Source organism: Scyliorhinus torazame, chromosome 5 (assembly GCF_047496885.1).
Source record: "Scyliorhinus torazame isolate Kashiwa2021f chromosome 5, sScyTor2.1, whole genome shotgun sequence".
Lineage (NCBI taxonomy): Eukaryota > Metazoa > Chordata > Chondrichthyes > Carcharhiniformes > Scyliorhinidae > Scyliorhinus > Scyliorhinus torazame.
In genome coordinates this window covers 98,621,355-98,643,601 of record NC_092711.1, presented here as the reverse complement: position 1 = coordinate 98,643,601, position 22,247 = coordinate 98,621,355, and the positions used below count along the sequence as shown (strand labels likewise).

Genomic DNA, 22,247 nt, shown 5'->3' with positions numbered 1-22,247 from the left:
GGGGCCCCTGCAATCTCACCTCCCACAGCATCCTGGGACACAATTCATCCAGACCTGGAGATTTGTCCACTTTTAAGCTTGCCAACACTTCCAATGTCTTGTCACTCCCTCTGTCAATTCGCTCAAGAACCTCACAGTTTCTCTCCCCGAGTTCCAAGTCTATCTCCTCATTCTCTTGGCTGGAGACGGATGTGAAATATTTATTCAACACCCAACCAATGTCCTCTAAAGTTTCTCTCCATTTAGATAATAAAATTGCCTTTTTATTCCTCTGACCAAAATTGATAACCTCACACTGATGCATGTTAAATTCCATCTTATCAAATGTATTCTGGAAGTCCAAACACATCTACAGTACCCCCATTATCCGCCTGGCTTGTTACATCTTCCAAGAACTCCAACAAATGAGTCAAACACGATTTACCCTTTCCAAAACCACACTACAAAGTCTTACAACATCAGGTGAAAGTCCAACAGGTTTGTTTCGATGTCACTAGCTTTCGGAGCGCTGCTCCTTCCTCAGGTGAATGAAGAGGTATGTTCCAGAAACATATATATAGACAAATTCAAAGATGCCAGACAATGCTTGGAATGCGAGCATTAGCAGGTAATTAAATCTTTACAGATCCAGAGATGGGGTAACCCCAGGTTAAAGAGGTGTGAATTGTGTCAAGCCAGGACAGTTGGTGGGGGATGAATGTATCGCGACATGAATCCCAGGTCCCAGTTGAGGCTGCACTCATGTGTGCGGAACTTGGCTATAAGCTTCTGCTCGGCGATTCTGCGTTGTTGCGCGGCCTGAAGGCCGCCTTGGAGAACGCTTACCCGGAGATCAGAGGCTGAATGCCCTTGACTGCTGAAGTGTTCCCCCACTGGAAGGGAACATTCCTGCCTGGTGATTGTCACGCGATGTCCGTTCATTACCACACTGACTCTGATGGATTGCGGTTTGGCTTTCCAAAAGTCCAATTACTACTTCCTCAATAATGGATTCCAACAGTCTCCCAACAACAGGCTTAAACTAACTAGTTTCCTACTTTTTGAACAGGAGGGGTTACATTAGACTTTTTCACTAATGCAGTGACATTGTCACTGGGTCAGTGTCTCCCCCCCTGATCTCTATGAGGTTGTTTGCGGAGAGGAGCTGGAAGCGGCGGATAGTGAGAGTGGAGAATGTCCATTGGGGCTGGTTTAGCACACTGGGCTAAATCACTGGCTTTCAAAGCAGACCAAGGCAGGCCAGCAGCACGGTTCAATTCCCGTACCAGCCTCCCCGGACAGGTACCGGAATGTGGCGACCAGGGGCTTTTCACAGTAACTTCATTTGAAGCCTACTTGTGACAATAAGCGTTTTTCATTCATTGTTTCACATTCAGCAGTCGGGCCGCACTGAGGATTTGTAAACCCCGCCTCCCGACACCTCACAATGCCAGGGCAATGATTGACGGCAGCTCCTGACCAATAGGGTGAAGAGGGTGGATTCGAAAGGCCAGTCGGAATCAGCTGGTCCTCCAGCCAATCGGAGTGAACGAGGAGGCGGGACTAGGCCGAGTGAAGCATGCGCAGTGCGATTAATGGCGGCGTTCTTTCTCGGATCCATGATCCGGAAAGGTGGGAATGGCCGGACCGAGGGAGAGCTCAATTAGGCGCGTCGTTGTACACACTTCTTAAACATGTTATATAAACCGAAAATCCTGAAAAATAACCTACCGGTATCGGGGAGGGGGGGACCTGAGCGGGGCCTGCAGCTTTCTCACAGACGAGACTAAATGGCGGCCATCACTCTCGCGCGTACTAGAGGAGCTGCGCATGCGCATTCGTCGACGTTCTTGGGGCACGAGCAGCAATACGCGCGCGCGCATCCACCGTCTGTATTGGGGCAGCAGCGGAGCGCATGCTCAGTCGCCATCATTGTTGAGGGCAATATTTTTGGAATGTTTCACCATGACAGACTGTTTCACTCTGAGTTACAAATTCTTATTTATGAGGCAGAACAATGATACATGTCCAGGGCAGTGACAATAATTAGTATTTATTGTGCCTTGACAAAATCAAGCAATTTAACACATCTCAGAGAAACGTTATAAAATAACAATGACACTGAGCAACATGAGGAGATATTAGGAGAATCTTAATGGAGGAAAGTGAGTGAGAGAGTGAGAGAGATTTAAAGAGGAAATTCCAGAGCTTGTGGCCCAGTCAAATTATAAAAGGCCAGTAATGATGGACCGAATAAATCAGGAATGCTGGAGTGGGCAGAAATAAATTAGTGCAGAGATCTTGAAGGGGTGTGTGAGGAGATTACAGAGATCAGGATGATCACAACTATAGGAAACGAAGAATGGGAAATTTCAACTTTTGGTACTTCTTAAAAGGAAAGTGAGCACAGGGGATGGGTAAACAAGACTTGTTTGTATTGTATTTGTTTTATTGTCACATGTACTGAAGTACAGTGAAAAGTATTCTGTGTACAGTCATAAGTTCGGATATGGAGATGTTGGCATTGAACTGGGGTGAGCACAGTAAGAAGTCTTACAACACCAGGTTAAAGGAGGAAGGAGCAGTGCTCTGAAAGCTAGTGATTTGAAACAAACCTGTGTAAGGACTTTAACCTGGTGTAAGACTTCTTACTGCAGTCATAAGTTCATAAGATACAGGAGCAGAATTAGGCCATTTGGCCCATCGAATCTGCTCCACCATTCTATCATAGCTGATATTTTCCTCATCTGCTCCCTACAATGCTAAAGACCAAGAGCGGGATTGCAAAATCAGCCAGAGCATCTCCTCGCTAGAACACATGTCCTCAGAGCAGGAGTAGGAAATGTAGCCTGACATCTTCAATGTGATCATGGCTGATTCCATCCTGGCCTCAACTCCACTTTCTCCATAAAGCATTCTCCATAAACCTTCAACCCATCACCAATTAAAAATCTGTCTAACTCCTCCTTGAATTGTCACTACATCCACCACACTCTGGGGCAGTGAATTCCACAGATTCACAATCCTTTGGGAGAAGTAGTTTCTCTTCTTTACCTCAATTAGATCGCCCCTCATTCTTCTAAACTCCAGAGAGTCTAGGCCTAAACTGTTCAATCTCTCCTCATATGACAAACCCCTCATCTCTGGAATCAATCTAGTGAACCTCCTCGGAACTGCCTCCAATGCGACTACATCTTTCACAAATAAGGGGACAAAACTGTGCACAATACTCCAGGTGCGACATTACCAATGCCTTGTATAGTTGCAACAACACTTCCTTACTCAATTCCTTTTGCTAACATTCCATTTGCTTTCCTTATTATCTGCGGCACCTGGATGCTCGTTTTCTGTGACTCATGCACAAAGACACCCAGATCCCTCTGCATAGGAGTTAAACTCCATTTGCCACATTTTGGCCCACTCTCCTAACCTATCGATATCCATTTGTAAGGTTCTTATTTTCTCATTGCAGTTTACTGGCCCACCTATATTTGTGTAATCTGCGAATTTGGTTTTTGAACCTTCTATCCCTGTATCCAAGTCGTTAATATAGATTGTAAATAACTGGGGCCCAAGGACCGAACCCTGTGGCAGCCCACTAGTTACATCTTGCCATCCAGAATAAGAACTATTTATCCTGACTCTCTGTCGCCTGTCCTTCAGCCAGTCTTCTATCCAAGCTAATAAATTATCCTAATCCCATGTGATCTCACTTTGTCAATTAACCTTCTTTGTGGCAACTTATCAAACGCCTTCCAGAAGTCCAGATATACTACATCTACAGGATCCCCATTATCCACTTTGCTTGTTACATCTTCGAAGAACTCACAATTCTTTAGTCCAGAAATTAACTTCTTAGTATTTGGAATGGTGGAATGTGAATTCAGTTTTTTAAAATCTGGATTTAAAAGTCTAATGATGACCATGAAACCATCGTTGATTGTCATAAAAACCTATCTGGTTCACTCATGTCCTTTAGGGAAAGAAATCTCCTGCCCTTACCTGGTGCAGCCCACATGTGATTCCAGACCCACAGCAAAGTGGTTGACTCTTAAAATGCCCTCTGAAATGGCTGAGCAAAGCACTCAGTTCAAGGGCAATTAATGATGGGCAGTAAATGCCCACCAGCGACACCACATCCCATGAGATAATTTTTTTTTAAACTTGAGGAAGGATGTGAAGGCATTGGAGTGCAGAGTCCAGAGAAGATTCCCAAGAATGTTTCCAGGGATAAATATGAGAAGACGTTGGGTCTGTTTTCCGTGGAGAAAAGAAGGCAGATTGGAGACTTGTAGAGGTAATCAAGATCCTGAGGGCTTTAGACGGGGTAAATAATTAAAATCTATTTCCCTTCTGGAGTACATCAAGAACTAGAGAGCACAGATTCAAAATAATTAGCAAAAGGAGTAGAAGTGATGTGAAGAAAAATGTTTTCACCCAGAGGGTGGTTGGAGTCTGGAATGAACATCTTAAGAGGGTGATGGAGGCAGCTCCAATCAAGGTATTTAAACGGGAATTGGATTGTTATCTGAAAAGTAAGAATGTGCGAGGTTACAGGGATAAGGCAGGGGAGTGGGATTAGGTAGAATGTTCTTTCAGTGAGCAGTGCAGACTCGATGGGCTGAATGGCCTCCTCCTGAACTGTAATGATTCTGTGGTTCTGTCAGTACAGGTCCATCATCAGCATTGGAACTGAAACTCCGATCATTACACCAACACAGAACCACACTGGAATGTCAGAAAACTGGGAAATCTTCCGAGGGCAACTGACACCAACATCAGGTGAAATTCACCAACCACCCAATGTCTCCAACAGATTGATAGGATTGATGAAAGCTCAGTGTTTAATCTGGGAGAAGGTGAACCAGAGAACGAAAATAATTCAGAGTAAGAAAAGATGACAATAATGTCCCAATCAGTATCAGGAGATCAATCAGTCTCCTCTTATCATTGAGGAAACCAAACATTCAAAACACAGTGTCTGAATCAAAGCTGATTTAATCAATATTTATATAGAACATCAATGCACACCCCAGCTTTCAGGCTTATTAATACCAGCAGCAACAAACTCTAGCTGTCAGAGTGAAGATGGTTCAGTCCAGATGTGATAAACAGCAGAATCCAAATCCAATCCCTGCAGTCACTTGTGAACTCGCTGGTGTCTCAGCATGTGGGGTGACTGAATGAATCGCTCCCCACACACTGAGCAGATGAACGGCCTCTCCCCAGTGTGACTCCGCTGGTGCTTAAGTAGGTTGGACTTCCAAGAGAAACCTTTCCCACAGAAAGAACAGATGAAAGGTCTCTCCCTGGTTTGAGTGTGTTCATGTGTCAGCAGATCCTTCCGGCTTTTAAAGCTCTTCTCACAGTCAGGATATTTAAACGGCCTCTGATCAGTAGGAACAAGTTGGTGTGTCAGCAGATCGAATGAACGGGCGAATCCTTTCCCACAAACGGAGCAGGTGAACGGCTTCTCCCCTGTGTGAGTGAGTTTATGGCTCAATTGATCTCTTTTCCTTTTATAGTTTTTCTCACAGTAAGAACATTGAAAAGGTCTCTCCTCACTGTGGATACCATGGTGTGACAGTAGACCGTATGAGGTTGTGAAGCCTTTCCGGCACACAGAGCAGGTGAACAGTCTCTCCCCAGTGTGAACTCGCTGGTGTCTCACAAGGTGGGATGATTTAGTAAATTATTTCTCACACACAGAACAGGTGAATGGTCTCTCCCCGGTGTGACTGCGTTGATGAATATGCAGCTCAGATGGGTAATTGAATCCCTTCCCACAGTCTCCACATTTCCACAGTTTCTCCCCGTTGGGACAGCACTTGTGTTTTGACAGGTTTGATTTTTGGCTGAAACATCGTCCACACACAGAACACGGAAACATGTTCTCCCCATTTCTCTCCTCACTGTGGATACAATGGTGTTTCAGGAGGTGGTACGAAGTTCTGAAGCCTTTCCGACACACAGAGCAGAAGAACGGTCTTTCCCCAGTGTGAACTCGCTGGTGTCTCAGAAGGTCAGATGATTTAGTGAATCCTTTCTCACACACAGAACAGGTGAATGGTCTCTCCCCGGTGTGACTGCGTTGATGAATATGCAGCTCAGATGGGTAATTGAATCCCTTCCCACAGTCTCCACATTTCCACGGGTTCTCCCCCATGGGACAACACTTGTGTTTTGACAAGGTTGATGATTGGCTGAAGCTTCGTCCACACACAGAACATGGAAACACTTTCTCCCCATTGTGAGCGGATTTTTTTGATTCCATGTTCAAAAGCTGATAATGTTCTGGCTCTGATGAGTCGAGTGACTGTTACATCCTGATGTGATATTTACAAATCACCCCTTCCAATATCCTGAAAAATGAATTCAAAGAGGAGAAAAAGAGAGTGATAAACTGAAAGGCAGCTTGTGAAATGGAGTTGGATGAATCTGGTCATTTATGGGACCGGCACTAGGAAATGTGACCATGAAAACTTCTGGATTGTCATAAAAAACAACTAGTTCACCAATGTCCTTCTGGGAAGGGAAGCTGCCACCTGATCTGGGCCTACACCTCCTGGTCTGGGGGAGAGAGGAAGAGGGAGGTGGGAGTGGGAAGGCTTGAAGGAGAGGATTTTATCTAAAACTCGACCAGAGCTCTCATGTAACATCCAAAACCCTTAACCTCCACTATCATCTCCAAACGTCCCTCCAAGTCAGAAAACGTCCTGAATTGTCTGACTCAGTACTGGATAAGCAGAAATGTCCTCCATTTAAATATCGGGACGAGGAAAGCAATCGTCTTCAGTTTCTGTTACATATCCCACTCCCTAGCTACTATCTCTATTGCAACTCTTTGAGGCTGAACCAATCTGTTCATAATCTGGTTGTCAAATTTCATCCCAAACTGTTTTTTTGATGACACATCACTAAGACTGTCTATTTCCACCTCAGTAACCTTATCCAGATGTGCTGCTGCCGCATCTCATCTGCTACTGAAATTCATTCATTCCTTTGTCACCTCAATCCTTAACAACTCCAAATGATTCCCTTGCCAGCCTCAGGTTCAACTCCACACAAGGTCATGTCAAAATCTGCTGCTTGTGTGCGGATTCACACTAATCCCTGTTCACCCAACATCAGGAATGACCGAATCCACTGGAGAAAAGGGGACATCTTGGGAGGGGGGGGGGGGGGGTATGGTGGGAGATGTTGATGACAAAACGATTGATGGGGGAAGGGTGAAACCTGTTGAGAGTGAAGATTGTGGAAACTGGAGACATGTGGCTTTATCAGGGGTATCAAGTGCACACCATTTACATGGTGGAGGAGGCCCAACAGTTGTCCAAAACCAAAAATATGCCCTTATAACATTCCAAATATAAAATGTTTGACTTACACTCTGCCTGTTCTACCCACCAAGTGTACACAGAGCTCTCTTGGACCTTAGACACTCCATGCTGGTCCCCAACATATAAACACAAAAACGCAATATCCCCTCCCTTGACAGACAGAAGCCTATTCCCCTAATCCTAACTACCATTGCCCACTCAGGTCATTCCCATCAAACGTCCTCCCCCAACTCAGTCAGAAGCCTTTCTATCAACCCCCCTCCCCATCTCACTCACAGGTTCCTCTCTTCAGACCTCCTTCCTCACTCACTCCAACTACCCCTGCTCACTCACAATCTACTTTCCCCAACCTCCCCTCCGCATGCTCATTCCCTGTGGCTGTGATAATTTAAATTCCAAACATTAACTGTTTCTATCCACAGAAGCTGACAGACCTGAACATTTGTCCACATTTTATGTCTTTACTTCCGATTTCCAGCATCCGCAGTATTTTGCTCTAATTTGAACCATCTGACCGAAAAGCCACCCAGTCAGCTCAGCGGAATGTCCTCCAGCTGTTTTGTTTGGATTGTTGTCACCATCCGGGTCACTGAGAGCCCGCCCACTCGTCTGGCCGAATCCGCGCATGCGCATCGCTGCCCGCCGAAACAAGATGGCGTCCGTTAACCGGGGCCTGTTCCCAGGAAAAGGCCCTGGAACCGAAAGCACGGGACCTCCAGGCTCCTGTCGGGGCTTGCAGTCTGCACCAGGTGTTTATGAAGCCTCCGCTCCCTCCCCATCCCGACTCCCCACTCCATTCCTCCCAGCGACCCTCACCTGCCGAAATAAAACTCTCCAGCACTCGCATGCCTCGGAGCAAAGTGACACTGCGCATGCTCTATATACAGCATTGCGCCGGCGTACTGGGCTCCTGGGGAGTGATCAGGGCAGATTCACAAACGCTGGGTATGTTGGGTAATAACAGCATTACTGAAACTCCGAATAGGTAGACGAAGATATATTTTGTTGCCTCGTTGAAATAAAAGACAAATTCGTGTAAATGGGTGTGTTATGTTCTATTTTCCAAAGTGATTTAAATGGCTGCTCTAAACAAAAGCAAACTGCTGCCGATGCTGGAATCTGAAACTAGAGAAAATGTTGGAAAATCTCAGCAGGACTGGCAGCATATGTAAGGAGAAAAAAAGGGCCCAGATGCCGCTTTGTCAAAGATAAAAGCCGTAAAAGTGGGACATATTTATACTATAGGGTGAGGGAATGAAAGATGAGTCATAACCACAGAAACCAAGGGAAAAGAGTGCTAAAATGTGCAGGTTCGGTGGATTGGTTATGCTAAATTGCCCCTTAGTGTCCAAAAGGTTCCTCGGGTTATGGGGATAGGTTGGAGGCATGGGCTTAATTAGGGTGCTCTTTCCAAGGGCTGGTGCAGACTCAATGTGTCAAATAGCCTTCTTCTGCACTGCAAATTCTATGATAATGGCAGTCCCCAGAGAGAATAAAAGGGCAAATAGCAGAGAAACTAAAATCAGAGAGTAAGCTGTGACAGATGTAGATGTTGAGGGAAGGGGAGACATGACTGGGAGAGAGGTAAAATGAGATGAAGGGGGGAAGGATTGGATTGGATTTGTTTATTGTCACATGTACTGAGGTGCAGTGAAAAGTATTTTTCTGCGAGAGCTCAACAGATCATTAAGCAGCGTGGTAGCATTGTGGCTAGCACAATTACTTCACAGCTCCAGGGTCCCAGGTTCGATTCCGGCTTGGATCACTGTCTGTGCGGAGTCTGCACATCCTCCCCGTGTGTGCGTGGGTTTCCTCCGGGTGCTCCGGTTTCCTCCCACAGTCCAAAGATGTGCAGGTTAGGTGGATTGGCCATGATAAATTGCCCTTAGTGTCCAAAATTGCCCTTAGTGTTGGGTGGGGTTACTGTGTTGTGGGGATAGGGTAGAGGTGTGGACCTTGGGTAGGATGCTCTTTCCAAGAGCCGGTGCAGACCTGATGGGCCGAATGGCCTCCTTCTGCACTGTAAATTCTATGATAAATTCTATGATAAAGTACACGCAAAGAAAAGGAAATAAAAGAAAATACATAATAGGGCAACACAAGCTACATAATGTAACTACATAAGCACCGGCATCGGGTGAAGCATACAGGGGTGTAGTGTTACTGAGGTCAGCCCATAAGAGGGTCGTTTAGGAGTCTGGTAACAGTGGGAAAGGGGGGATCAGATAGGGGGAAAGAGTGGGGGGGAAATATACATAAAGACAGACAAAGAAATAAAAGGTAAAAGACAGTTAAAATTAAATTGAATGAAAACAAAGGGGTCGAGGTGGGCTAGAACTAATCATCTGAAGTTGTTGAATTCAATGTTGAGACCGGAAGGCTGTAGCGTGTCGAACCGGAAGATGAGATGCTGTTCCTCCAGTTTGCGTTGAGCTTCACTGGAACATTGCAGCAGGCCAAGGACAGACATGTGGGCATGGTAACATGGTCTTGTGTTAAAATGGCAATCAACGGAAAGGTCAGGGTCCTGAATGCGCAGAGACCGAAGGTCTACGTTTGGTTTCTCCAATACAGAGACCACATTGGGAGCAGTGAATGCAATAGACCAAATTGAAAGAGGTGCATGTGAAACGCTGCTTTAACCTGGAATGAATGTTTTGGGCCTGGGATGTTAAGCATGGAAGAGGTAAAAGGATAGGTGTTGCACCTTCCGCAATTGCATGGGAAGATGCCATGGATGATGGGAGAGGTGTTGGGTATGGTGGAAGAGTGGACTAGATTATCTCGTAGGGAATGGTGTTTGTGGAATGCTGACAGAGGGAGTGGAAGGAAGATGTGTTTGGTGGTGACATCACGCTGAAAATGGCAGAGGATTATGCTTTGCATACGGAGGCTGGTGGGGTGAAATGTGAGAATGAGGGTGATTCTATCCATGTTCTTGGAGGGAGCGGACGGGGCGAGGGTAGTGGTGTGGGAGATGGACCGCACACTGTTGATGGCCCTGTCAACAGCTGGAGGTGATAAATGATGGTTGAGGAAGAAGGAACACATTTGAAGCATCACTTTGGTAAGTGGCATCATTGGAACAAATGCGACGGAGGCGGAGGATCTGAGAGAAAGGGAGGGAGTCCATACAGGGTGTAGGGTGCGAAGATAGCTGTGGGAGTCAGTGGGATTGTAATAGATATTAGCAGATAGTCTATTGCCGGAAATGGTGCCAGCAAGGTCAACGAAGGGAAGGGAGGGGAGGAGTCTGAGATGGACCAGTTGAAAGTGATGAAGGGGTGGAAACTGGAAGCGAAGTTGATGAATTTTTCCAGTTCCGGACGAGAGCATGAAGCAGCACCAAAATAGTCATCGATGTACCGGTAAAGGGGTTGTGGGAGGGGACCCAGGTAGGCATGGAACAAGGAATGTTCCCCATAAAAAGGCAAGCATAGCTCAGACCCATGCGGGTACCCATTGCTACCTTTGATTTGGAGAAAGTGAGAAGAATTAAAGGAGAAGTTGTTGAGCGATAGAACAAGTTCAGCCAGGCGGAGTAGGGTGGTGGTGAATGGGATTTGGCCAGGCCTCTTTTGTTCAAGTATTGTATCATTTTTTATTCAAGTATTTATATCAAGTATTCCATATTATATTTTTAACCACCCTATCTACATGTCCACCAATGGACATGCACACCAAGGCCCCTCTGATCCTCTGTACTTCCTAGGGTCCTACCATTGATGATTTAGTCCCTTGCCTTGTTTGCAGATTCTTTACCCAGCGTGAAACCACAGGTTCATAGAATTTACAGTGCAGAAGGAGGCCATTCGGCCCATCGAGTCTGCACCGGCTCTTGTAAAGAGCACCCTACCCAAGGTCAACACCGGCACCCTATCCCCATAACCCAGTAACGCCACCCAACACTAAGGGCAATTTTGGACACTAAGGGCAATTTATCATGGCCAATCCACCTAACCTGCACATCTTTGGACTGTGGGAGGAAACCGGAGCACCCGGAGGAAACCCACGCACACACGGGGAGGATGTGCAGACTCCGCACAGACAGTGACTCAAGCCGGAATCGAACCTGGGACCCTGGAGCTGTGAAGCAATTGTGCTATCCACAAGGCTCCCGTGCTGCCCCAAATAAAACTTTGTTTTATTATTCAGTATAATAACAACTGTTCACTTCTGGCTGTGGTTCGTACTTCACCAGTTAACCTGTGGACCCAGCCCGAGCACTAACTTAGAGAGGCACTCAGCACATGGTGTATGTCTGAGTGTCACGCTGTGAGCTCTGTGCTCTGAGCTATCTCCTGGTGGAATGAGCGGGAACTGTGGTGTTCCCTGTTTTATAGTGCGTGTGCTTTCACTGGTGATTGGCTGTGATGTTGCGTGTGTGTTGATTGGTCCGTCGACCTGTCCATCAGTGTGTGTGTGTGTGATTGCACCATGATATGTTAATATGGATATCATGACACTTTCCAGATCCCATCATTTCCTCTCATCTGTTTAACGCCACAAACAGAAAGGTCCAGTTTTCTCCTGGAGTTTGAGACAAATCAGTTTTCAAAATGATGCAGAGTTTCAGCCAATGAGAGAGATCCGGGATCAGCTCCGCCCCTCATTCACTCCGATTGGTTGGAGGATCAACTCGGTCCTCCAGTCCCACCCCCTCTTCCTATTGGTCTGGAGATGCTGTCAATCACTCCCCGGGGCATGGTGAGCTGGAGCATGCGGAGTATTGAGAGTAACTCCGATCAGAAGATTGGGGTACCTGTTCATTGACGGGACGTTTGCGAGCTTAAGGGCGCTGGAGGAGACGTTTGGGCTACCACCGGGAAACACTTTCAGGTACATGCAGGTGAGGGCGTTTGTGAGGCGGCAGGTGAGGGAATTTCCGCTACTCCCGGCACAGGGGGTTCAAGATAGGGTGATATCGGGCGTATAGGTTGGAGAGGTCCAGGTGTCGGCGATATACCAGGAGATGAAAGAAGAGGGGGAGGCTTTGGTAGAGGAGCTGAAGGGAAAATGGGAGGAGTTGGGGGAGGAGATTGAGGAGGGGCTGTGGGCTGATGCCCTAAGTAGGGTTAATTCCTCTTCCTCGTGTGCCAGGCTTAGCCTGATACATTTTAAGGTGGTTCATCGAGCGCATATGACGGGGACGAGGCTGAGTAGGTTCTTTGGGGTGGAGGACAGATGTGGGAGGTGCTCAGGAAGTCCGGCGAACCATGTCCATATGTTTTGGTCATGCCCGGCACTGGAGGGGTTCTGGACGGGAGTTGCGGGAACAGTATCTAAGGTGGTGAAAGTCCGGGTAAAGCCAAGCTGGTGGTTAGCACTATTTGGAGTAGTGGACGAGCCGGGAGTGCAGGAGGCGAAAGAGGCTGGCATTCTGGCCTTTGCGTCCCTAATAGACCGGCGAAGGATCTTGCTAATCCAGGAGGGCTTCTTAAAACAATATGTGGACAGTCCAACGAGGGAAGGGGCGGTACTGGACCTGGTATTGGGGAATGAGCCTGGCCAGGTGGTAGATGTTTCAGTAGGGGAGCATTTCGGGAACAGTGACCACAATTCAGTAAGTTTTAAAGTGCTGGTGGACAAGGATAAGAGTGGTCCTAGGATGAATGTGCTAAATTGGGGGAAGGCTAATTTTAACAATATTAGGCGGGAACTGAAGAACATAGATTGGGGGCGGATGTTTGAGGGCAAATCAACATCTGACATGTGGGAGGCTTTCAAGTGTCAGTTGAAAGGAATTCAGGACCGGCATGTTCCTGTGAGGAAGAAGGATAAATACGGCAATTTTCGGGAACCTTGGATAACGAGAGATATTGTAGGCCTCGTCAAAAAGAAAAAGGAGGCATTTGTCAGGGCTAAAAGGCTGGGAACAGACGAAGCCTGTGTGGAATATAAGGAAAGTAGGAAGGAACTGAAGCAAGGAGTCAGGAGGGCTAGAAGGGGTCACGAAAAGTCATTGGCAAATAGGGTTAAGGAAAATCCCAAGGCTTTTTACACGTACATAAAAAGCAAGAGGGTAGCCAGGGAAAGGGTTGGCCCACTGAAGGATAGGCAAGGGAATCTATGTGTGGAGCCAGAGGAAATGGGCGAGGTACTAAATGAATACTTTGCATCAGTATTTACCAAAGAGAAGAAATTGGTAGATGTTGAGTCTGGAGAAGGGTGTGTAGATAGCCTGGGTCACATTGAGATCCAAAAAGACGAGGTGTTGGGTGTCTTAAAAAATATTAAGGTAGATAAGTCCCCAGGGCCTGATGGGATCTACCCCAGAATACTGAAGGAAGCTGGAGAGGAAATTGCTGAGGCCTTGACAGAAATCTTTGGATCCTCACTGTCTTCAGGGGATGTCCCGGAGGACTGGAGAATAGCCAATATTGTTCCTCTGTTTAAGAAGGGTAGCAAGGATAATCCAGGGAACTACAGGCCGGTGAGCCTTACTTCAGTGGTAGGGAAATTACTGGAGAGAATTCTTCGAGACAGGATCTACTCCCATTTGGAAGCAAATGGGCGTATTAGTGAGAGGCAGCATGGTTTTGTGAAGGGGAGGTCGTGTCTCACTAACTTGATAGAGTTTTTCGAGGAGGTCACAAAAATGATTGATGCAGGTAGGGCAGTGGATGTTGTCTATATGGACTTCAGTAAGGCCTTTGACAAGGTCCCTCATGGTAGACTAGTACAAAAGGTGAAGTCACACGGGATCAGGGGTGAGCTGGCAAGGTGGATACAGAACTGGCTAGGTCATAGAAGGCAGAGAGTAGCAATGGAAGGATGCTTTTCTAATTGGAGGGCTGTGACCAGTGGTGTTCCACAGGGATCAGTGCTGGGACCTTTGCTGTTTGTAGTATATATAAATGATTTGGAGGAAAATGTAACTGGTCTGATTAGTAAGTTTGCAGACGACACAAAGGTTGGTGGAATTGCGGATAGCGATGAGGACTGTCAGAGGATACAGCAGGATTTAGATTATTTGGAGATTTGGGCGGAGAGATGGCAGATGGAGTTTAATCTGGGCAAATGTGAGGTAATGCATTTTGGAAGGTCTAATGCAGGTAGGGAATATACAGTGAATGGTAGAACCCTCAAGAGTATTGAAAGTTAAAGAGATCTAGGAGTACAGGTCCATAGGTCACTGAAAGGGGCAACACAGGTGGAGAAGGTAGTCAAGAAGGCATACGGCATGCTTACCTTCATTGGCCGGGGCATTGAGTATAAGAATTGGCAAGTCATGTTGCAGCTGTATAGAACCTTAGTTAGGCCACACTTGGAGTATAGTGTTCAATTCTGGTCGCCACACTACCAGAAGGATGTGGAGGCTTTAGAGAGGGTGCGGAAGAGATTTACCAGAATGTTGCCTGGTATGGAGGGTATTAGCTATGAGGAGCGGTTGAATAAACTCGGTTTGTTCTCACTGGAACGAAGGAGGTTGAGGGGCGACTTGATAGAGGTCTACAAAATTATGAGGGGCATAGACAGAGTGGATAGTCAGAGGCTTTTCCCCAGGGTAGAGGGGTCAATTACTAGGGGGCATTGGTTTAAGGTGAGAGGGGCAAGGTTTAGAGTAGATGTATGAGGCAAGTTTTTTACGGAGAGGGTAGTGGGTGCCTGGAACCCGTTACCGGAGGAAGTGGTGGAAGCAGGGACGATAGTGACATTTAAGGGGCATCTTGACAAATACATGAATGGGATGGGAATAGAGGGATACGGACCCAGGAAGTGTAGAAGATTGTAGTTTAGTCGGGCAGCATGGTCGGCACGGGCTTGGAGGGCCGAAGGGCCTGTTCCTGTGCTGTACATTTCTTTGTTCTTTGTTGTTTGTAATGTGGAAGGAGGCGAAGCCCCCCAGCGTGGAGGCCTGGATAAATGATATGGCTGGGTTTATCAAGTTGGAGAGGATAAAGTTTGCCTTGAGAGGGTCTGCGCAGGAGTTCTACAGGCGGTGGCAACCGTTCCTAGACCATCTCGCGGAGCATTAGATGAAGGTCGGACAGCAGCAGCAGCAACCCGGGGGGGGGGGGGGAGGTCATCGTTCGTGGGGTGGGGGAGGGGAGGGAGGGGGGGGGAAAGGGGGTTTCTTTGGGGGGGCATTTGAGCAAGAAAACACATGAATGATCCGGAAACTGATATGTACGGGATGAATCCAATGTACAAAGTTCTGTATCTTATTGACTTGCCATGTTCATGTCTTGCCACGCGAGTTCTTTCTTTTTTTTGATACGGTGGGGGGGGGGGGGGTTGTTTGTAAGGTGGAAAATATTGTTGAAAATTTTTTAATACAAACATATTTTTTTCAAAAGAGAGTAACTCCGATTCAGGTGATCGTTTGGAAATTTTCAAACGGTCAGATACCACCGGGTAAGTCGGGAGGGAGGGATGACATTTGACGGCAAAAGTCGCTCCGGCGGAAGTTGCTCGGGCTTTTATCCCAGAAAGGCCCAGATTAAGCGCCGCATGAGGCTCTACCCCGCCTCCCATTCACTCTGATTGGTTGGAGGACCACCTGCTCTAGTTCGGTCCTCCAGCTACGCCCCCTCTTCCTGTAGCTCCGAACCTGCCGTCAATCAGTCCCCGGGCATTGTGAGCTGGAGCAAACCCTTCACAATCATTGTCAGCTCCCTGGTTTGCAGCTGCGGAGCTTCTCCCTCCCTCCCGGTAACAGGCCCAGGTTAACGGGCACCATCCTGCTTCAGACACTGGAGGATGGTTCACATCAGAGGATGGGGGAGGGGGACAAGAAATAAGAGCTTACACTTTGCACTTAAATCAATGAGGACTCTGATCTCTGGCAAGGAAGGAAACTGGCAGATGGGTGGGGAGGATTCACAAACACCCGCTGGAGGCCCCAAACCCCCAATAAGACCCATTGGTTTTATTGTCAGACTGCAGACAGGAGCTGGAGAACTGATCCCAGGCAGAGGAGAGGGAGGGAGAAAACTTGGAGTGGAGGAAAGAAATGGTGCAGATGGGGAGATGGGTTTGGATTTCAGCCCAGGAAGGACGGAAGGAGAGTGTGTGGGACGGGGATTGACAGCTTTGGGGGAACAAGAGAGGAAAAAATGTTCCAGAGAAACTAGAATTGTCTCTTTGAGAATTTCTATCCTGCACTGACATTGATGACCTCCTTTTACTAAGGGTTAGAAGTGGAGAATTTGCCCACAACAAACTGAATCCAAGCTGAAGAGACAAAAGGACATTCGCACAACAGGAATCATGAAGCAGCAATTGGACATTCAGCCCCGTGAGCCTGTTCCAGCATTTAATAACATCACGGCTGATCTGATAGTGACCTCAAATCTGCATGTTACCTACATCTGATAAACCTGTCGATACCCATGGAGAAACCGTGGAAATGTGGGGACTGTGGGATGGGATTCAATTACCCGTCTGAATTGGAAACTCATGAACGTAGTCACACTGGGGAAAGGCCATTCACCTGCTCCACGTGTGGGAAGGGATTCACTCGGTCATCATACCTCATCATACACCAGCATGTTTACAGTGGTGAGAGGCCTTTCACCTGTCTGGAATGTGGAAAGGGATTTAATACTTTATCAAAACTCCAAACTCACCACCAGGTCCACTCTGACCAGAGACTATTTAAATGTGCTGACTGTGAAAAGAACTTTAAAAGCAGAAATAATTTACTGTTACATCAACGCACTCACACTGGGGAGAGGCCATTCACCTGCGCCATTTGTGGGAAAGGATTCACTCAGTCATCGAGCCTCCGGACACACCAACGTGTTCACACTGATCAGAGATCTTTTAATTGTTCTGAGTTTGAGAAGAGCTTTAAAAGTAAAAATTATTTATTGATACATCAACGCACTCACACTGAGAGGCCGTTCACCTGCTCCATGTGTGGGAAGAGATTCACTTGTGCATCGAACCTCCAGACACACCAATTTGTTCACACTGATCAGAGACCTTTTAATTGTTCTGAATGTGTGAAAACATTTAAAAGTATAAGGGATCTTCTGAAACACCAACGCATTCACACCGGAGGGAGGCCATTCACCTGTTCCGATTGTGGGAAGGGAATCACCTGATTAGCCCACCTTCTGAGACACCGAGTTCACACTGGGGAGAGACTGTTCTCCTGCCGTGTGTGTAGGCAGCAATTCATTGATTCATCCGACCTTCTGGTACTCCAGCGAGTTCACACTGGACAGAGACCGTACACTTGCCCCGTGTGTGACAAGAAATTCACTCAGTCATCCCACCTTACAACACACCAACTTATCATATTGATCAGAGACCTTTCAAATGCTCTGATTGCGAGAAGGGATTTAAAAGTAAATGGAATCTGCTGACACATGGTTCACAGTGGGGAGAGGCCGTACACCTGCTGTGTGCGTGGGAGGGGATTCGCTCAGTCAAACAACCTGCTGCAACATCAGCAAATTCACAGGCGACAGCAGGGGATGGATTCTGCTGTTATTGCTGCTGTGAATCACATCCAGGATTGAATGATGTCTGGATGCCTGTTTCCAGTGGGGCTTCACAGTTTTCTGGTACAACAATTGTATGTATGGTTGACATTTAGGTAGAAAGCCGTGGACAGCAGGAAGATATCAATGGACTGGTCACATGGGCAGAACCATTACAAATGGAATTCAATCTTTCAAATTTTTTTTAGAGCATCCAATTTTTTTCCAATTAAGCGGCAATTTAGCGTGGCCAATCCACCTACCCTGCACATCTTTTAACTTGGGGTGAGACCCACGCAGACGTGGGGAGAATGTGCAAACTCCACATGGACAGTGACCCAGGGCTAGCATCAAACCTGGGACCTCAGCGCCATGAGACAGCAGTGCTAACCACTGCACCACCCTGCCACCCCGGAATTCAATTTAATAATAATCTTTATTGTTGTCATAAGTAGGCTTACATTAACACTGCAATGAAGTGACTGTGAAAATCCCCTAGTCGCCACATTCCGGCGCCTGTTCAGGTACACAGAGAGTTCAGAATGTTCAATTCACCTAAAAAGCATGTCTTTCAGGAATTGTGGGAGGAAACCGTAGCACGCGGAGGAAACCCAGGCAGCCATGGAGAGAATGTGCAGACTCCGCACAGACCAGTGACCAAACCTGGGAATCAAACCTGACGCTGTGAACAGTGTTAACCGCTGTGCTACAAACAGTGAGAGATAATGAATTTTAGAGGGAAAAGAAGACAAGGAAATGAACTATAAGTAGGATGATACTGTGAACGTAGAGCAACAGAGAGGCATTGAAGTCCCTATCCACAGGTAGCTGGAGAGATCGATCAGGCAGCCAAGAATCCTTTCTTGGATGAGGCCTGGAATATAAGAGCAAGGAGATTATGCGAGAAGCGTTCTGGTCACTGTATTAATGAACTATAAGTCATGATTCATTAATTAGTATAAACCTGAAGTCAATTTGATCATTTATATAATTGCAGTCAGTGTTCTGTTGATCAAATCTTGGGGATAAAGTTGAAGCTGAATGACAAGCGATTGTAACAGTGAAAAAGTCTGAATTCTTCAGGAAGTTAAAATCCGAGCTGTTTCGGTAACAAGAATGAAGAAAATCATTTCAGTTAATTCCTGATAAAAATAACGTGACTTCAGGCAAATGGAACAAGCTGATTGGTGAGTGGCTGATGAATCTTTATTTATTTTAACCTCCAGCTTATTGTTGCTTCAGTCAGTTAATAATGAAATAAATAAAGGCAATGACAGGGCATCCCAGTCCTGTGGAGAGCACATCCTGGTCACTGGATTCATCAATTGTAAAGTGAGACAATTCATTAATCAGCACAAAACTGAAATCAATCTGATCATCATTCATAGAATCGTTGTCCATTAATCAAATCCAAGGGATAAAGATGAAGTTGACATTGTAAGAGTAAAGATGTCTGAATTTCTCAGTCAATTAATCATTTGAGAGGTTTAGATATTAACAATTAACAAAAACGGATAGTGCAATGGCATACTGGTTAGCACTGCTGCCTGACGGCGCTGAGGACCTGGTTTCGGCCCCGGATCGCTGTCCATGTGGAGTTTGCACATACTCCCTGTGTCTGCGTGTGTCTTACCCCCACAACCTAAAGATGTGCAGGGTAGGTGAATTGGGCATGCTAAATTGTCCATTAATTGGAAAAAAAAGAATTGGGTATTTTAAATTTATTTAAATAAAACAATTATCAAAAACATTTCAGTTAATTCTCGATAAAAGGTGACTTCAGCTCAATGGAAGAAACTGATTGGTGAGAAGCTGATGAATCTTTATTTATTTTAATCTTAAATTTATCTTGCTTAAGTCAACTAATCAAATAACTAAAGACCTGGCCAGGGATTCCAGTCCTGCTCCACATGGGAAAACCAGGATACTTCTCATGTCCAGAACAATCACAAGTGCAGGAAGTGACATCAACTGGAGCAGCAGGAAGCAAAGGGCAGTGGTCGAGGGGTATGTTTGTGATTGGTGGAGTATTTCCAGTGGGATTCTAGATTTCTCAGGTCATGAATCCATGCTTCTTGAGTTCTATATCAATGCTTTAGACTTTAACATGGGGACAGCATTAAGTCATTTACGGTCCTCTTTTTGACAGTGAGAAAGAAAGCTGCAGACTTTTATTATTCATTTATGGAATGTGGGTTTCACTGGTTAGGCCAGCATTTATTGCCCATCCCTCGATGCCCTTCAGAACGTGGTGGGGAGTTTTCTTCTTGAACCGCTGCAGTCATTCAGTCAACCCACTGTGCTGTTAGGGAGTGAGTTCCAGGATGTTCTCCCAGCAACAGGAAGAGACAATGACATATTTGCCAGTCAGGGTGGTGAGTGACTTGGAGGGGAGCCTCCAGGTGATGGGGTTCCCATGATCTGCTGCTCTTGGCCGTCTAGATGGTAGTGGTCATGGGTTTTCAAGGTGCTGACTAAAGAACATTGGCGAGTTACTGCAGTGCATCTTGTAGATGGTACACACGGCTGCCACTGTTCATCGGTGATGGATGGTTTGAATGTTTGTGGAGGAGGAGCAATCAAGCAGGCTTTCTCCTGGATGCTGTTGAGCTTCTTGAGTGTTGTTGGAGCTGCACTCATCCAGGCAAGTGGAGAATATTCCATTACACTCCTGACTCGTGCATTGCAGATGGTGGACAGGCTGGGGGAGGGGGGGGGGGGGGGGGGGGGTCAGGAGATGAGTTACCCTTCGTAGGATTCCTCATCTTTGACCTGCCCTGGTAGCCGCAGTATTAATGTGGTTCGTCCAATTCAGTTTTTGATCAATGGCACCCCCAGGATGTTGATTGTGGGGTATTCAGCGATGGTAATGTCATTGAATGTCAAGGGGCGATGGTTAGATCTTCTCTAGGAGGAGATGGTTATTGCCTGACACTTGTGTGGCACGAATGTAACTTGCAACTTATCAGCCCAAGCCTGGATATTGTCCAGGTCTTGCTGCATTTGGACAAGGACTGCTTCATTATCAAAGAAATCGCAAACGGTGGTTGACATTGTGCAGTCATCCGCAAACATCCCCACTTTTGACCTTATGATGAAAGCAGGTCAGTGATGAAGCAGCTGAAGATGGTTGGGCCGAGGACACTACCCTGAGGAACCCCTGCAGTGACGTCCTGGAGCTGAAATGGTTGACTTCCAACCAGCACAACCATCTTTCTTTGTGCCAGGTACGACTCCGAGTGTAGAGTTTTCACCCTGATTCCCATTGACTCCAGATTAGCTAGGGCTCCTTGATGCCATACTTGGTCAAGTGCTGCCTTGATGTGAAGGGCAGACACTCTCACCTCACCTCAAGCATTCAGCGCTTTTGTGCATGTTTGAACCAAGGCTGTAATGACTGCAGGAAGACATCAATAGACTGATCAGCGGGCCAGAAAAGTAGCAAACTGAGGTCAATCCAGAGAAGCACGGGGTAATAAATGCATTTGGGGAGGACAACACGGTAAAGGGAAAGAATATGAATGGTATGATAGGTGTAGAGGGACAGAGAGGCGTAAGAGTGCATGTCCAAAGATCCCTGAAGGTGACAGGAGAGGTAGATATGGTGATTGTAAATGCAGAGAGGATACTTTGTTATTCACGGGGACATAGAGTACTACAGCAGGGAATATTCCCAGCAATGTCTACTGGAGGAAAGACCTGAAACCCCTCTCTCCACAGGTGCTGCCAGAGCTGCTGAGTATTTCCAGCATTTTCTCTTTTTATTATAAGATCAGGGAGGTTATACTGGAGCTGTCCAAAACACTAGTTAAACCACAGCTGCATTACTGAGTACAGTTCTGGTCACCACATTACAGGAAGGATGTATTCATACAGCGAGGATGGAGATTGTCGAGGATGTTGACACAAATGGAGAATTTTAACAATGAGGAAAGATTGGAGGGGCCGAGGTGGTTTTCTGTGGAACAGAGAACACTGAGGAGAGATTAACTGAGGTGTTTAACATTATGAGGGGCCTGGATAGAATGGATAAGAAGGATCTATTTCATGAATAGATCAATAACCAAGGGGTTTCGATTTAAAATAATTAGCAGAGGATTGGGAGTGGAAGGGGGTTAATGGATCTCTATGTCTATTCGGAACCCTGGATCTGCGTTATCCCTTCTCAGTTCCCAAATAACAGATGTCAAGTCTGTGCTTTTTGGCAAAGTCCAGTTGAACTTTTATTTGTCAGCTGTGCCACTGGGAAACTTGTTTTTAATACAAAATTTAGAAAGAATCAACAACTAGCCCTGCAGCAAGTTAGTCAGATTAATTGTCTTTAGCGAATACAGAAGTTGAGTTTTCATTCAAATCATAATACACCAGATAAAATAACTGGGTAATTGCGATTAGCAAAGCGAGCAGCAAAGGTTTCAGAAATATAGATGGAGTGAGCAAGAAGAGAAACAGAACAGAGCAACAGAAGCACTTTTACATTCCGGTAAGTGATTCT

General features: G+C 46.3%; 1 protein-coding gene across 6 annotated transcripts in view; it reads right to left on the bottom strand.

Annotated features, from left to right (window-relative positions):
- The window catches only part of LOC140421511 (uncharacterized), a 68,106-nt gene that overhangs the window by 21,305 nt on the left and 24,554 nt on the right, over positions 1-22,247 (bottom strand). For 2 of the 6 annotated variants that reach the window (XR_011946877.1, XR_011946874.1), the window contains one exon: positions 4,960-6,341. Coding sequence is in view for 1 of the 6 variants with exons in the window: in XM_072506280.1 (XP_072362381.1) it covers positions 7,754-7,771 (18 nt within the window). In the remaining 5 variants the exon portion in view is untranslated. Of the gene's footprint in view, positions 1-1,710; positions 1,802-4,959; positions 6,342-7,753; positions 8,191-22,247 lie in introns of those variants that run through there. The other 4 variants (XR_011946878.1, XR_011946871.1, XM_072506280.1 and 1 more) reach the window with 4 other exon arrangements.